The following is a 17,752-nucleotide window of genomic DNA, read 5'->3' as shown; positions in this document are numbered from 1 at the left end:
TAGGCAACTTTTATTTCAAATTTTTGGATAAGGCTTTATTAAAAAATGTCAGTGTTTTTCGGAGTTACCATTTCCATTTTGCATGATCTGAATTTGCACAAAATGTATTTCTATGAAAGAACATTTCAATCCATGTCTTGTGTCAACAAGAATCTTGTTCCCTCCAAATACTCCAAGACTTATGCTAGGCCTGGTGTGGTGGCATAGGCCTGCCATTCCAGTACTTACGAGACTGAGGCATGGGATTATGTGTTGGAGGTCAACCTGTGCTACACATACAGTGAGCCCCTATCTCAGTAACACCAAACTAAACAAGGCAAGCGAACAAAGGAAAGGGCTCATGTAACATCATCTCCATAGGTCCAGAGTGAGGATTCAGTCATGTTATTATTAGTACATTGTAAGGATGCTATATGAAGTCTAGCTTTTCTGATAGATGCATCTATCTATTCATAACCCACATGCCAGTATTTATTAGTAAGCACTGCATGCTGTAGTTCCAGCACTGTGATGGAGGTGCAGGTCAATCTCCTCTTACAAAGGCCTTTCTTGCAGTCTTGGCTCTGTCACTACAAAATGGACATGTGGAGGAATGCAGGGTGGCAGCTGGGCCCTGATCCCATGCCACGGCAAGTCCCACGATTCCCCCGTCTACTTCTTTCATGTACTCCTAACCTAAAGCTTCTCTTTAAATATGGATGGACTCCTGTAGACTAATTTAGGAAACCAACCTCATGGTGGTTTAGGATGATACGCAGGCCCTTGCTTCCCTCCCTCTACTTTCTTCTTATGAAAAGGTATTGAATCCAGGGCCTCACATATGCTAGATAAATGCTTTCTCATGAAGCCATGTAACATCATCAGCCCTTATAGATTCCTTTTAAGAAGGCATATAAGAAGCAATGAATAAAAGTAAAATTAAAAAAGGAAAATAAAAACAAGCTCAAAGTAGAAATGTCCCCTTATGCTCCGCCCATTTCCAGGGTGGCTTCCCCAAGTCTAACTGCAGACCTGTCAGAATACGAGGCACACTTACTCAGTGCTGTCTGGATGTCCTTTTCCCCATTCTTCACTTCTGTCAAAAATCCCTTTAGAAATTTGAGACCTCTAAAATTAAAGAGAAGAAGAAATACTATTTTCCAAGTTCATCTCAGTATCTCAGGCAAAGCTGGGGGAGGGCAGGGCAGACAGACATCTTTTCTTTTCTTTCTTTCTTTTTTTTAGTGTTTTCCTAAATATATTCAACAAGTAGAAACCATTACATATTTAAGTAGAGAGCTGTACATGCCACCCTAAACATCAACCTTCAGTGAACTAACAGACATCTTTTCTGAACAGCTTCCTGCCGTGTCTGTTACAAAGTCCTGTCACAGTCCCTCGCCCTCTCTGCCATCCCTGAAACAGTTTTTCAAATCATGGTGGCTTTAGCATCATCTAGGATTCATTAACTATGAAAATTCTAGAACGCTGTACCAGATTTAGTGGTCCAGAAACTCTGGTTCCGAGTTCAGTGTTTTCCCAGGTTTTGCCATTGAAGCAGAAAGCTGTTCACTTAAGAAAAACTCATTGGCTCTCCAGTCTAAGGTTCCGATCTTACAAACACTACCAATGTGAATAACATGCATTACTAGGGAGCGGACGTTTGGTTGGTTCAGCAGATGTTCTACAGGAGGTCACACCTTTTGGTTACACCCTCTCTGAAAGGCAACAGTGAGCTGTGATATTTCAACGGAGCGAGCTTTAGCCTGTACCAGCTCCACTGACTGCCTTACCTCTTCAGCCACAAGAGGGCTTCAGTTGCCGAGTTCCTAACCCGAGCCACATCGGCTTCCACCTCGTGCAGCACTATCTTCTGGAGGGTGGTAAACTCTTCCTTGTTGGTTATGTACTTCTGATTTACCTTCTGGAAAACAAAGCACAACAGGGCCCCCGTGGAAGCTGGGAACTGTGACACTGCCAGTACTATCAGCACAGCATTCAAACTTACAAGCAACAAAACTTCTAAGAGACCAAAGTCTACTTGTTTTGAGGTAATGTATTTTAAAAATTCCAAAAATTCTAGAGGCTTTAACTAATTCCCAGAGTCCCAATCTTGAAGCATTGTTCTTGCGGTACCACTGCCTCCCTCAGAAACTGTTTCAAATTTCTTCTCATCCTGAGTGTGTGCGTACTTGCGCGCGCGCGCGCGCGCACACACACACACACACACTCACTTGTATGAGTGAGACCCCATGTACCTTTCTACCTCCCCAAATGTGCCAGGAAAGATATGCACTCAACTTCCTCAACATGTCCTACCTAGTGCTGGGTACTGTATTTTATTTTATTTTATAGACAGGGTCTCTCTACACAGCCCCTGTTGCCCTGGAAACCCAATCTGTAGATGAAATTGTCTTTGAATGCTCAGAGATCTTCCTGCTTCTGCCTCCCAAGTACTGAAATTTTCATGTGCCACCATGTCTGGCTTAAAAAGAGATTTAATCTACAAGTTTGGATGTAACATACATTACTCTCACTTTTCTGGGAAGGAGGCTCAGACTTCCTGTTGTTGATGGCCCCACAGCTGCACCAGGAAGTTGGCCTTTTGTGTCCCATACAAATGATAGCTATTGCCAGCCAACATATTTTTGGAAAAAGTGTTGTCCAAAATGCATACACTCACTGCTAACATGATTCCCCACTGAGCCAGTGGCCAGCCTACAAAGACTTGCCTCTACCACACATCAGTCATCCCTCTACTCTACTATTTTCCTCCACTGAAAATTCCTAGTGTGAGTGATTCCCTCCGCTTTTGATTTATTCTTTTCACACACAAAAGGGGTAAATAACCATTCATTTACAGATAAGTTTCTAGCTTACAAGCGAGTACATTCACCTTAATATTTCCAACAAGATCCATCTTAACAGGAGCAAACACGGTGGGACCAAGTTTATCTGAAAAAAAAGGAGCAAAAAATAAATTGGAAAAAGATTTTTTTTAAAGATTTATTTATTTATTATATATGAGTACACTGTTGCTGTCTTCTGACACACACCAGAAGAGGGTATCAGATCTCATTACTGATGGTTGTGAGCCACTATGTGGTTGCTGGGAATTGAACTCAGGACCTCTGGAAGAGCAGTCAGTGCTCTTAACCACTGAGCCATCTCTCCAGGCCTGAAAAAGATTTTTTAATGTGGGAAACATATATATCATTATACTAGAAAACATTTTCATCATAATAATACATCGATAAGATCTTTTCCCCAGCATTACTCTGCCTTTTGGACTTGGTCATCAGCTTTCTAGTCTACTACTTTGAGGTGTGCCACTGTGACGAGGTCTTATGTGGCAGATCTGATGAAAGCGCCTCTCAGAAATTTAGAGTGCCCATTTGAAAGTCCTTTGGCTGGTACACTGCCCAATGTGGCAGCTACAGATACATGACTATTTGCTACTTTTAATGTTGCAAAGTCCACATTAAAGTGAATTGTAAACCTAAAATACCTAACAGTTTTTAAAGACTTAGCACCAAAGAAAAAAAGGAGAAAACCTCATCAATGGCTCTCTAACCTGACTCTGTGTTTATGACATTTTAGATATGCTGTTACGTAAGATATATTAATTTTTATTTTGCTATATTAATGTGTCTTCTATAAACTTATATTACATGTGGTTTGATTATACTACTAACTCTAATTTAGTTAAATCTAGCTTTATAATTTTAATTATTTACTAAACATAAATTTTACTTTTAAAGCATAGCATAAAAGCAGAAGAGAAAAAATAAATTCTAAAAATTATCTGATTGATCTTTTATAAAAAACATAGAAATGATACAGCTAAAAAGAATCCCAAATATGAAATAAAACAGCGTGCCAAAGAACAATGGTTTCACTGGCTCTAAGTTAGGAAATGAGAATAAAAAAAAGGAAAAAGAAAACACAAAATAAGTAATGAATGGAGAAACACAGCAGAACAGGAGTGAACAAATGTAAAGAACATAGTTCATTATGTAAGTAATTACCAGAAAAACATAAATTTCAACAGCTGAAGAAAAAGCATTTAATAAAATTAACTGATTCATGACCATAAGAACTACCAGCATATAATAATAATGTATCTATATATATTCATACTACATATGTACATAGCATCAAACCCATAAAGTCCAAAATTTATTCCTAATAAAACAGTTATACATTGCACTAGTTAGAGACAATAAATGTTGAGAAAATGACTAAAATAAGTGTATATTCATATCCATTTATATATGTTATATACCCATATATATAAATATATGTATCAAATAGAACACACACTCTCTCTCTCTCTCTCTCTCTCACAGATGGACTAGGAGATAGAATCTTGTGAAAGACATCAACTTTCCCCAGATTGGTTTACAAATTCAATGTATGCAGCTTTAATCAAAATCCCAATGGTCCTTTAATAGGAAATTTAAAACTAAAATTATACAAATCTGCAAAAGTATCTAGAATTTCTAAAACAATTATGATATGGAACAAAATTGGGAGACTTTAAGACATTAAAAAAATACAGGGTTGGGGATTTAGCTCAGTGGTAGAGCGCTTGCCTAGGAAGCGCAAGGCCCTGGGTTCAGTCCCCAGCTCCGAAAAAAAAGAACCAAAAAAAAAAAAAAAAAAAAAAGAAAGACATTAAAAAAATACAAAAAAAAAAAAAATCATGGGGCCAGAAAAAAGAGACCTATTTATAGGCCTAAAAGTTCTGGGGCAGATGGCCGGAGCAATGTAAGAGGAGAAATATTGGTGGTTGTTTTTCTTGACTAATGGTCCTTAAATAACTAGATTGTGATTAAGACAAAATGACCCTCAATCCCAACATCCCAATGCATACAAGAAGTAATTCCAGCATGGACTATGGCTGAGAAGATAGGTCTGTAAATTCCTTGCCTTGCAAGCATGAGCACCTGAACTCAATCCCTAGCACCCATGGACGGAGGAGGGGCCTCAGGCATGGTGACACAGGCTGACAGTCTCAACAAATGGGAGGGACACTGGAAGGAAGACACAGGAAGATCGTTGAGGCCCTCTAGCCAACCAGCCTAGCCTACATGGTTAGCTACAGGCCAATAAGAGACTTTGTCTAAAAAAAAAAAAAGTGGGTGTCATAAGGAAGACCACCCAAGACTGTCCTCTCACCTGCGCACACATGCACTTAACACACATGTGTGCATGCACACACACAGCTGCACATACACAATAAATGTAAAATTAAAAATCTAGAAAAAACAGATTATCTTTATGACTCTTGATTAAAAGTCACTTTAGGATAACAAAACATTAACACAAAAGTCAAGTTTGTCAAAATGTGAAACTTACTTTTCAAAAAGCAGATTTATAAAAGGAGAAAATATAAATTGGAAGCAAGAGTCTGAGGGAAAATATCTGTGATGCATGTCTATAATGGAATTTACTTGGAATATTTAAAGAATTTCCAAAATTCAGTACCAGAAGCATTCTAAATAATAATAGCACCCTAAGTAATGAAAAGAAAAATAATCAACTTTAAACCTGGGCTGGATTTGGAGAGATGTATCACAACAAAAAATATTGCAGGGCCAAGAGCTGTATGACAATGTACTCAACAACATGGTAGCTGGTAAATGCAAATTACAGCTATAATGAGGGCCACTGAATGTGAGAACGGCCTAAACCCCAAGTACCTACACCAGCAAATGAGAAGAGTAAAGCAACGCGAACCCAGCATACAGATGGTATGAGTGTGCAACTGCACACGTGTGGGAGAGACTGCTCCTGCAGGCTGTCACAAAGTCAAGTTGCTCAGTTACACTAGTTCTTCTCCCAGATACATGAGCGGATAAGAAATACACACCACAAAGATAAATCTTTAAATATGCTTAGTGAGAAATGCTAGGTACAAGAGTAGACAACAGGATTCCATTTTCATGGACAAGGAACCCTAAGCTGGAGACAAGAGTTAGGTTTCACAGTGGATGGTGAACCAACTGACACTGGGAATGCTCTAGGGTGATGAAAATGTTCTCCATTTTGACAGGGATGTAGAATACATAGGTAGGTACATTTATCAAAATTGACAATCATAATATTTAAGTTCTAGATGCGGGTTATACTTTAATTTAGAGGACATGAATAGGGCTTGGGAGATGGCTCAGTGTATGGAGCACTTGCTACACAAGTGTGAAGACCAGAGTTCAAGTCCCCAGAACCCATGTCAAAGCTAGGGCATTGTGGAATCCCCCTATCATCACAGCACAGGGAGGGAGAGAATCAGACAGAGGATCCCTGTAAGTAAAGTAGAGAGTAATGGAGGAAGATACCTGAGGCCAACCTCTGGCCTGTACACATATGTGCACAGTACACCCACTCAGACACATAACCACACATACTCATACACATGAGAAACAAGGACATGCATTAGTAGATCATAAAGTAAATTATCAATACATTAACAATATTACTGACTTTATACTAAGCAAATTTTAATATATGTGTATGTATTTATCTTCCCTTAATAAGGTATTTTCCCACAGTACTGACAGATTTGAAGGCCTGTTCCTGAGCTACCTCCACTCTTGCTTGTATATGTACTTCCTAGACAGCAGAATTCCCTATTTTCATTATACCACTCTATAGTCAATAGCTCAATCAACTAGAAATGGAATGGGAAAATGCAAGAGTTTTTAAGTTGGTCAGCTTTCACTACATGGCATTTGATGTCAAGAGGAAGCTAAGAAGAGTCAACGTACTGTACACAATACAGAATATTTATCAAGTGAAAAATTATGTCCGGAAACTAATGGATATAAGGCAACTGTAGCAATCTTACCTAGTACTGGAACCACTGCATAACAAGATGCCAAGAATGCTTCTGTGGGAATGCCACTGTCTTCCAGAAGCTCAATGTCACTAAAGCTGAACAAGTTGGTGATATTTAGAATGGAAGATTAAAACCACACCAGCACTCTGCAGTTCAGAGTTGTCACAGAAACAGGTTTTTAGAGAAAACCACTTGGCCTGATTTCATGAGTAGCCCAGGCATTATTTGTCTATTATGAAACAGTCTATTAACATAATTCTCCAGAGATAATCCACCCCCATAATCCAAGCCATTCTCATTCCCTCCACCCAGTAAATACGAAGTACTTGGTATACCATCATCTCTATGTCCTAGAGTACGCCATCACAACTGACTTCTAAGAAGGGAAACTAGTGTCAAATTGCCAGGGAGTTTAAAGGGCCCAAAATACCTGGTATTCATAGTACTGAAGAAAGTTGGAATAACTTCTTCACTGTCTTCCCAGGGAGATTCTGGCGAGCAAACTGAGTCTGATCCCGGCTGTGCCAGATCCCTGTCATGACTCTCCAGGTTTTCCTCTCCATCTACCTTCATTCTCTCACCCTGGACTAGAAAGGAAGTGTTGTCTATCACTAAGCTCCATATAGTTAGTGTTAACATGAACACATAATCGTTAGTGAGGATTTCTAAAACACAGAACAGGAAGTGTTGTACACACACCCATACCCCTGAAGAGCACATGTGCACCTTGTTTTCACTCATCAGTGCACATCAATTACTCCACTATCACGCAGTACTCTTCAGAACCACGCATTCTTTTGATATTTACTTGTATATTTTGTATTTGTGTATAATGAGAGAACAACTTGCAGGAGCTGGTTCTCTCCTTCCACCATGTGCATTCTAGGGATCCAACTCGGATCATCAGGCTTAGTAAGTGCTTTTACCCAGTGAGCCATCTTGCTGGTCCTGGAAACCTGATATTAATGATCTTAAGGTATCAGTTATAGCAATGTAAGGGGCATTTAGTGATTTCTAAGTTCCTTTTCCTATGAATGGTGAGTCCTGGTTGTAAGCATATTCTGTCTTTATGGATTAGCCCACTTGCTAAACTTTACTTGCTCCTCCTAAGTCAAGACTTGTAGTGCTTTTCTAGCGGTTCCTGGTCGTACAGGGTAGTACAGATGTGCTACCCAGCATGCATGGCTTAGGTGTTTGTCTTGCTTTAAGGCTCACACCAGAAACAAATGCTTGTATTTCCTGTCATGGTTTTCACTTATATGTGGCTTTTGTTGCCAATTCTGCAGTTGAAGAAGGCTCTAGACAGTTACTCTGTCTGGAGAGCATAAACACAAGAGTGAGATACACCTTCATGGAAAGAGTATGTGTGTGGACAGGCTTCATTTAGACATAAATTACAGTGATGCTTCTGAGCTCAGTGCTTATCTAGATCACATAGACATTTTTAAATAGAAAAGAACATTAAAACAATGTTATTTACTGATTAGCTGATCAAAACCACATGGTTGTAGAAAGCAGACTATTCCCTTAGAGCAACCATACTATTTACTAATTAATGTTTGGTGTGAATTTGGCAATTTGACACCAACTTAGTATAAATACAACACATGAGAACTGACAGCTACATCATAAAGAACCCCGTTCAAAGGCTTTCACCTTAAATCTGACTGCTTTGTGACCACAGATTTCTATAGGGAATCTTTACTCAAGAAATCAGACTTTAAAGGGGTGTGTGTTGCTTTTTCTTAGATCAATATCTAACAGCTTCTAGGACTCACATATTACAAAAACAAAACAAAACAAAAATGACTTGGCTAGAAAAAAATCATAGAATCTTTTAAGACACCTGATGAAGAGAGAAATTTTCTTATTTCAGTTATGTACTCTGATTTAAAATCATTTAGTAAGCAGTTATAATACAACTATAAATTCTATTATAGTTAATTTGGCCAAAATGAAGACAGAACTTTGTGATTAGTGCCAGTGCAATTAGTAAATTTGAAAGGACAGAATTCCCAACTACACAGGTATTACCTGAAGTTTGGCTTGATAAACACACAGAAGTTTGGTGGTTGGTAAACTGTGACATCCTCAGGCCCCACTAGAAACCAGGAGATTGGAAAATTAAGCTGCTCTAATGTTACACACTAAGCCTGACATTGTGATCTGGGTTCAAAAGATACTAAGGTATTATGGGAGTCGGTGAACCACTTACACCCACCAAAATGCAGCCATGCGCACCAGCACTAGAATCCTTTACTTTATTTACATGCAGTATTAGATGGGTAACAGAGGCTGGGCAATGTCATGACCTGCAGTGGCTCCTGCAGCAGATCCGGAGCATGCTGCTTGCAGGCTAAGTTGTGTGTCCACCAGACCCTAAATCTACTTCACCACAGCAAGGCAGGCTTTCTTCTGACATTACCTGTCGTATTTCCATCTGTGTTTTCTTCACTGGAGATGTTGCAATCTGCCTTTGTGGATTTCAAATATAAGGAACTCTTCTTGGTTTTCATTAGGAGTTCTTCATCACCATTTACTTCTACACTTAGCGATCCATTTTCACAACTGTTTAACTCTATCGGCCTAAAACAAATTGTTTAAAAGAAAATGTGATTGCCACAGGCTGCCTAGAAGGTGGTTCTCAACCTTCTTCCAATGTTGCAACCCTTTAATACAATTTCTCATGTTGTGGTGACACCAACAATAAAATTATCTTGTTGCTAATTCATGACTATAATTTTGCTACGTTAGGAATTCTAATGTGGATACTGATGTGTGACCCCATGGGGGCTATGACCCACAGGTTGAGAAATATTGCTCTAAGGGACAGGAGAATCCACAACCACCAAACACTGATTAAAGGCAATTAAAAAACAAAACAAAACAAAGAAAACAAAAACAAAAAAAACCCCCATCTAAGCCAAACCTTTCCTTTTCCCACAGACACCAAGGCAAACACAGTAAGCAAACTACTAGAGTTGATGTGGTGGGTCATTCCTGCATTCCCTGCAATCCCTTTACTTGGCTGGGGGGGAGGGGTACAAGGTCTGCCATCCTCCTAGGCTAACCTGGGCATAGATTAAGATCCTCTTAAAAATAATACAGGAATGTTAGTGGCTTTTCCTGTACCCTGAGGTGAAGGAATCTCCTGGCTTCCCACCAGCATCAGGAAATGCTCGGGACAGCTCTTTAGTTTGCAATAGGCTTTCTCCAGGTGCCACATTTAACACTTACTTGACTTTCTTCAAGTTCTCCCTGGGAGGCTTTTCCTTATGACACTTAAAAATGTTTGCTTAGCAGATAATTGTCTGAAGTGACATACTGTGGCCAGCAGAGAGTTCTCCTATCAGCAGGAGTCTCAGAGAAAGGCACACAGGATCACAGCATATCCCAAGAGTCTGAGTACACATCAGGGCAGCAGAAAAAGGTGTTTAACATTTAAATGAAACAGCTAACTCTGGTAAAAGAATGTAATGTCTTATTATACCCAGTCAACTTAACAGTAACAGTGTGGTATCAAGTTACATAATGATTCCAGCTAAAGAAAATATACATTTTAAACCCACAACTCAAAATATAAACATAGAGCCAGTCTTAAAAGAGACAGAAATTTATAAAAATGTTTCTAGTAAAAAAAGTAAAAGTAGCAATGACAAATTGATAATTGAGGGCAATCCTTGTAATAAGCAATCAAAATACATGTACATACACATAAACAGCACATAAAGGGATGGGCTGTTAATAATTTAAAAGGATAACCTGCACTGTGTGCATGAGTTATGGGCATACCTACACAATCTTATTTTATTTTTTCCGAGTGAAGCCCTGACCACAGTGAGCCAGGAAGCTTTTTCTTTCTTGCTGGCACTCAGGTCAGACTCAAGGGCACACACGTGCTAGGCAAGCACGGACCTCTCCTCCGAGCTACATGCGCTGTAGTCGTGTATACATTTTTAGATCAAAGAATCATTTAGACGAATGGTACTGGTTTATATTTTGCTAGCAAGTTATCTTTTGACTTATGAGCTACCAAGACTCCATCTCTAAGTAAGACAGAGAAACAACACTACTTTTCCTGGGTTTGAAAAGCACATTGAAATCAACATTCAGCTCTTCTTCAAGAGAAGTTCTAAGCTTCAGCAACTCTAGACAGACCAAGTTAGTAGATATGATGGCAAGACTCATTTCCTAGGGAAGTGGCCACATCTGCCCATTTCTGTCAAATCCACTTGTGGTTTAGCAGCTCACAAAGGTAAGTCAGGCCATTCGCCTCTGAGACCATCTCAAACCACCACCACTATACCATTCCTTTTTTAAAAACAAGGAACACAATGTATAGATTTCTAACCTTTAGAAAGAAGAAAAACAAGAGTTACTATACCTTTCCAATGAATTATGAATTGGTATGATAGGATGTTTCATCTTTAAAAAGAAAAAACAAAGAAATGAAAGTTTATGTGTTAAGCTTGCAACAAGTTATTTAGAATATCATCACATAAGAAAATGGTCAATACAGACAGAATGTATCGCCCTCCTCATGGAAAGCATCCTAGGTCCCCTCCAATAGAAGCACACCCAATTTTTTAGGAAAGGAAGATGGGGTTTTGAAAGATCTCATTACCATAGCCAAATTCCTGATGACTAGCTTTCTTTGTAATCTGCTAGCCATATTCAGCACTGACAGATAGCAAATTATGGTGCAGTACTGTGTCTAACACTGAAGATTAGAAGGTAAGCATTATAGACAGAAGGCTGCCCTTAAGCCAATGTCAATAGAAGTTAGGGCTGAAACAGGGAGTGGGCACTGGGAAATGCCATAAGCAATGGTGTGTTCAGTCTAGGCATGGTCAGGGGAGGAAGCAGCTGACACAAGAAGAGGTTATGAGGGTTTGGTCTTAGCTTATAGGCCATGAGGAAATGACCAATTTGTACTCATTGCTCTTGGCTAATGGAAGGGTCAGGCTGACTGTGACTAGGTAGGACAGCACTAATCTAGGAAAGACTCTTTGAGGTTAGAGAGACGAGATTATAGTAGAAAACTGTGTGGGGTCAAACTGCTAAAAATATCCAACTAAACACAGAGGATCAAAGGCAGATACAAAATGGACAGAAAGCAAACGACTCTCAAACAGTAAGTAGTAGGCATGACAGCATGTATCCTTAAACTTTGCCACTAGACTACTGGAGAGAAAGGGAGCTGGGCTTTTACCTTGCTGGACTTGAGCACCGCTAGTTGAGGGGACCCTGGGGGTGTATGGTAGAGCAGTTCAGAGGTAAAGGCTGCATTTGCAATCTGCATGCACTCCTCCAAGGTCTTCAGGAAAGTGTTGCAGGTTGATCTCAGCAGAGTTCCCACATCGATTCCCTCCTATATAACAACCAGAAAAAGGATCTTTGGTTTTGCTACAGAATGAAAAACCCAATGGTATATCATAAACAGTGCTAATGTACCCAACCTGCATGTTGCCGGATAAGGCATATTGGTGATAAACAACAAGAACCAATTAGCCCACGTCATCATCTGCATACACACCTTGCTGTTCTGGCCCACAGTTCCCACTAATGGCAATTTCTTCTGCTAGGTGTTGAGCACAGGTGCAGGCAGTGCACATCATTTGCTCTCAGTGTGGATGACAGGAGGGCTTGAGGTGACCAGAATTCATCCAAGTACCTAGTGGGTACTTTTGTCTTTTCTGGTTGTTTTGCTTCTGGATACTGATATTAATAAGTTGTTCATGAAATTTCTGAAGCCACACTCTTGACTAGGGATCAAGAAGATGACATGTATTTCTAATAAAGGTCCCAGGTGATGCGGTGACTGTAATCTGTATTTGTTATCAAGTTCCCAAGGCTCTCACTGTGAGCATTTTCTTCAATTACAGACTGGTGTGTCCAGGATTGTCCATCTGTCTAGATTAGGCTTCTACCTTGGCACCACTGAGACTTGGGCTGTTATGAGAGTGAGTGAGTGAGTGAGTGAGTGAGTGAGTGAGTGAGGGAGGGAGGGAGGGAGAGAGAGAGAGAGAGAGAGAGAGAGAGAGAGAGAGAGAGAGAGAGAGAGTGTGTGGTGTTTTGAGTAAGAATGGCCCCCCATAGGCTCACATTTGAATGCTTAGTCATCAGAGAGTGACACTACTTGAGAGGGATTAGGAAGTGTGGCCTTCTTGGAGTAGGTGTGCCACTGGGGGTGGACTTTGAACTTTCAAAAGCCCAACTCAGTGTCTCTCCCTTCCTAATATCTGTGGATCCAGATATAGAACTTTCAGCTACTTCTGCAATATCCTATCAGCCTACATGTCTCTGTGCTCCCTATCATGATGTTATAATGAGCTAATAAACCTCTGAAACTACAAGCAAGGTCCCAATTAAAAGCTTAATTTAACTTAGCATTTACAAGCTTACAAGCATTGCCCTGGTCATGGTGTCTCTTCACAGTAGTAGACTAGTGACTAAGACAGTCGGTTGGTTGATTGGTCAGTCAGTTTGTCAGTATGTGGGAGCAAAGCACAGTTCTCTTGCTCATTATAAGATGCTTAGCAGTACCTATGGCTTCTAAACACTATACAACAATGATACTTCCTCAATCCTGACATTCGAACTGTCCCCAGATACTAGGGGCACAGAGGTATTGTGGATTGGTGGTCCCTGCTCTAGACTACAGACTCTGCAAGAAAAGAAATGAGATGGTTTTTGTTCTTCTGTTTCTCCCTCCTCCACACAGTGTCCTACACATAAAAGACAGCTGATGAAGCCAAAGGAAGTAAATGAAAGTGAGTTAAACCAGTTTTAGCAACAAGACTTCAAGACAGTATTAGTAACATGGTGTTCTAATGCTTAAGAGAATGAGTTAACACTCTCACGTACACCATCTGGAGTCCTCAAGCTTTAGGTCACAGCTGCTCTGAGAGCACTGCAGATAGATACCCTCTCTTAGTCCACGCAAGTCATTTCATACACAGCCTAACGTCTTTTTGTGATGCTGTCGGATGAGCAAGTGGCAACCTTACTAAAGAATAACTGCTAAAGGTGTCACCCTTAGCTGGGCGTGGTGGCACGGGTGCACAATAGGCCCAGCACTCGGGAAGCTTACGCAGAATTCAGAGTTTCAAACCAGTCTGGACTACATAGTGAGCTCCTACCTCAAAGAAAAAAGGAAGGAAGGAAGAACAGATGGATGGACAGACAAGACAAAAATCACAATCCTTGCTGGTGATGGTAAACATCCCTGAAAGCAAGATGTAGTCCTGTCCCCACCTCTGAAAGCACGGGGCTGTTTCAGAGCAACAGACAGACAGCAGGCTGACACTGTAGTTCAGTTCAGTTAGGCAGGCAAGACTGTCTGTTTAAAGACTGATGCTGACTGGGAAGAAACAAAGGTTTTAGTAAGGTCTTTTTTCCTTTTTTCTTAGCTAAAAATCCCAAATGTTATAGATTAATCCTAAATTCCTTCAAGGGTAAGAAAGTGTGTGCTTCCAAGCACAGCAATGCATGTAATTCTGTGTTGAACTTTGCCATGTTCTTCTGAAGAACAGCTGATTCCAAGATGGCAATTCCTGGAGAATAAATGCCCATGGACAATCAGATACTACCTTTGTGTATAATATCAGTAACAGCACTAAAACAAGACTTTACCTCAGAGTCAGCAACACCGGCTGTGGCCACTTCTTTTGTTTTATCTACTTGTTGAACAAGGAGGTCACAGTATAGCCTTAGTTCCGACATTTTGGTTTTCAGGTTTTCAGTGTTTTCTGCAAATTCTAAGTTAACAACAACAGAGGTAAAGTAGTTAACAGAAGGGACAGCCATTTCCTAGTCAGTAAGCTGCACAGAAGTGGAGTAACTGATGGCTCAAGTGAGGTTTACAGCATCTGTTTCAGAGGCGATAGGAAAGGTGTCAGAGGAACGGAAATGCAAAGAGGGTGTATCCCAGCTATTTCTTTAGAGAACATACTGAACAGCCCCAGGTTCAGAAAGAGAAGACTCTGTGGGAGCTCCTCTCCTGAGGACTAAGTCTGCCCCTCTGTATTATGGAGTCCTAGCGATGTGCTCCTGGGAACACTGTTCTGTCTGAGCACTAGCTCGCATGTGTCTGTCCGGGTTAATGTACACAGCCATTACTGGAAAGGCTCTGTAGCCACCGTGGTGCTAAGGGATCAGTAACAATTGCTGTCACTTCTATTTCCTTTTCATGAGAATGTTATACATCACCTGCTCTAAGTCAAGCCAACAGCTTCAAGAATTTGTTTCTGATTTAGCACCAGCACAACCAAGGAAGAGGCCATTTTATTGGGTCTCCTTCAAGAGTTAGGAACGTCTGTCACATGAAAGGCTCCCTCAGTGCAGATATCTCTTCAGATGTACATACAGGCTTGTGCAGCTGTGACTGGAGCAGTTATGGGCCAAGAAGTAAGCCTCGACACTCTTACCCCACGGCAAAGAAGAAGATCACATGATGTCCCTGAGCTCTGAGCAGTAGCAACCTGCAATTAAGTATCCACTCACCTGAGAGGGGACAGTGGGAAGCAGGTACACATTGCAGAGGACACCCCATCCCTAGGCTTCTCTGGATTACCTCTCTTTAACAAACTTGATGATACTGTTTCATATTATCACCAGACCTCACAGTCAAATGCTACCACTTTTGCAAAGATAAGGTGAACAAAGTTCAGAAAAATCAGGTGACTTGTGGCAAAAGTGTATAGCCAGTGAAGTACCGATACATCATTTAACCTAGGTGTATCTGGCTCCAAAGTTACCATGTTTTCTATCACACCGAGAAAGCAGAATTGTAATTAGTTAGGAACCCTGGCCAATTCTGCTTATATACACAGCATTTCAGTGATACAAAAAGCTGGGTGAGGGAGCCCAGACATAGTGTGGGTCATTTCCAAGGTTCTCATACATGGGACCATCAGTACTTACCTTTTTCCTTTTGAGTCCTACTATCAGTCAGGCAGGCCTTGGCAGATCCCAGAGCCACCAGCCATCGCTGTCTCTCTGCCACACTTCTGGCTTTTAAGTAGAAATACTGTTCCCCAGGGATGATGAGGTCCATACGAGTGTTATCCACGGAATGAACTTGGAGCAAGGAAGAAGGTCAGACTTATTAACAACCATCTGGGCAGCTCCACCCCACCTTCTTGTTTAGTTGCGTTATAATTTACTACTTATGTACCTATGAGTTTATATGTACACATGAGGGTACATGTGTCTGTGTGAGTACTGAGGCCAGAAGAGGTCAGCTCCTCTCTTCCATTACTCTCCAGCTATTCCTTCTGAGCCCGAGAGTGTGTTCTCAATGCTTAGGTAAAAGCCACCAAGTCCAGAGATCTTCCTGTCTTGTCCTTCTCAGACCTGGAGTTACAGGAGTGTGCAAAATGCCTGGCTTATGAATTACATGGGTACTGACATCTAAATTTCAGTCCCCAACATTGGGTAGCAAAGTGCTTTTAACCACTGAACTATCTCTCCTATCCTTTCAGAGAGAAAGGCCAGTCCTCACCAACTCTTCTAATGACAGAGTTCTGTTTATTTATCTATTCTTGACAGCTTTACTGATTAAGAAGGGAAACCTTGCAGGGTGTAGTGGTATGCACCTTTAACCCTAACACTTGGGAGGTAGAAGCCAGTTGGTCTACAAAGTGAGTTCCAGGCCAATCAGAACCACACAATGAAGAAATCTTGTCTTTATAAAAAAAAAAAAGAAGAAAGAAAGAAAGAGTAATTGGTTTCAAGGCACCAATTAAAACCTTGCAGCCACTGTCTACCCCTGGCTCACCCAACACACACACACACGCACGCACGCACGTACGCACACCAATCATCCAATTGAACCTTATTATCTGGATGGAGCAGGAGTCTCTCTTTAGCCTCATGAATATATAAAGTATGCCCAAAAGACTAGCGTGCTCACAAACGAAAGTTGAAATCCCCAGGCTGGTGTGTGGGGATGGTTCCAGTGTAGGCTTGCCATTAGGTGGCATAGAACATTTAAGAGGGCAGTTTAGTAGGAAGTCATTGGAGGCCACAGTTTGGAGGTAACTATGCAGTTCTCACAGATTCTGATTAGTACTTGTGGGGGGTCATTACACAGGAACAAAGGCTCCCCCCAGGTTTCTCTGGTTTTCTATGTGATACCTCCCTTCCCTACAATCTATCATCATAATACCATGTACCACGGTATGATTCACCCAGTGTGCCCTCACCAGAGTTAGCCCTCTTTTATTTACACTTTCATATTCTAATATGGTTAGCTAAATAAAATGATTTTCTTTATACATTACCCAGCCTCAAGTATTTTACTGTGGCAACAGAATCCAGACTAACATACCTTCTAATAAGCAAGGATACAATCTTTATTTCCTTGGAGTTATTGGGAAACAATCAAGAACACATTTGCCCCTTTCTGCTTCTCTTAAGCACTCAGTGTAGGTGTGCTGGTATTTTCTTAGAACTCTTTCAGAGAAGAAACTAGTAAAACACATTCTTCCTCAACCGCCCCCCTCCCCCAAATTTCCATCTCTTCATCCACACATCTCACCATCTCAAGATTTTAAAGCCAAGAAGTAAAGACTATTTGCTGTCCCTGTAGGTATTTTATTTTGATTAGAAGGTGGGGTGGGCAGGTGGGTATGTATGCCTGTCCTGATTTAAACACAATGGCACTTGATGTTCTAGCAAAATCACTGAAGGCTCACATACAGTCGCTGGCCCAGACAAGCAGGTAAGAAGTGAGCATAGTCTAAGTGTGAAAATGTTGCTCTCCTTATTCTGACCAGTTCTTAACCCACTCTGAAAAAGCCGGCTGCAGTTCTAGGTTTTATCCAAAGGTTTTCTTTCAAGAAAAACGGTCTTTGTATCTTTCCACTTTTAGAACAACTGGCGTGTCCTGCAGGAGCAGCAGAGCAGGGCAGGCAGGGCCAGTACGTT

The 17,752-nt window shown here is 40.8% G+C and overlaps 1 protein-coding gene across 4 annotated transcripts in view; it reads right to left on the bottom strand.

Annotated features, from left to right (window-relative positions):
* Positions 1-17,752, bottom strand: part of Plekha8 (pleckstrin homology domain containing A8) — a 50,392-nt gene that overhangs the window by 11,859 nt on the left and 20,781 nt on the right. For all 4 annotated transcript variants that reach the window (NM_001109235.2, XM_087658731.1, XM_087658732.1 and 1 more), the window contains 10 exon segments: positions 1,037-1,107; positions 1,773-1,903; positions 2,876-2,934; positions 6,830-6,915; positions 7,251-7,407; positions 9,246-9,406; positions 11,205-11,245; positions 12,033-12,191; positions 14,456-14,580; positions 15,746-15,901. In NM_001109235.2, the coding sequence (NP_001102705.1) occupies positions 1,037-1,107; positions 1,773-1,903; positions 2,876-2,934; positions 6,830-6,915; positions 7,251-7,407; positions 9,246-9,406; positions 11,205-11,245; positions 12,033-12,191; positions 14,456-14,580; positions 15,746-15,901 (1,146 nt within the window).

This window comes from Rattus norvegicus, chromosome 4 (genome assembly GCF_021556685.1).
Source record: "Rattus norvegicus strain SHRSP/BbbUtx chromosome 4, alternate assembly SHRSP_T2T, whole genome shotgun sequence".
Lineage (NCBI taxonomy): Eukaryota > Metazoa > Chordata > Mammalia > Rodentia > Muridae > Rattus > Rattus norvegicus.
Note: the sequence above shows the minus strand (reverse complement) of the source record. Positions and strands in the feature narration are given on the sequence as shown.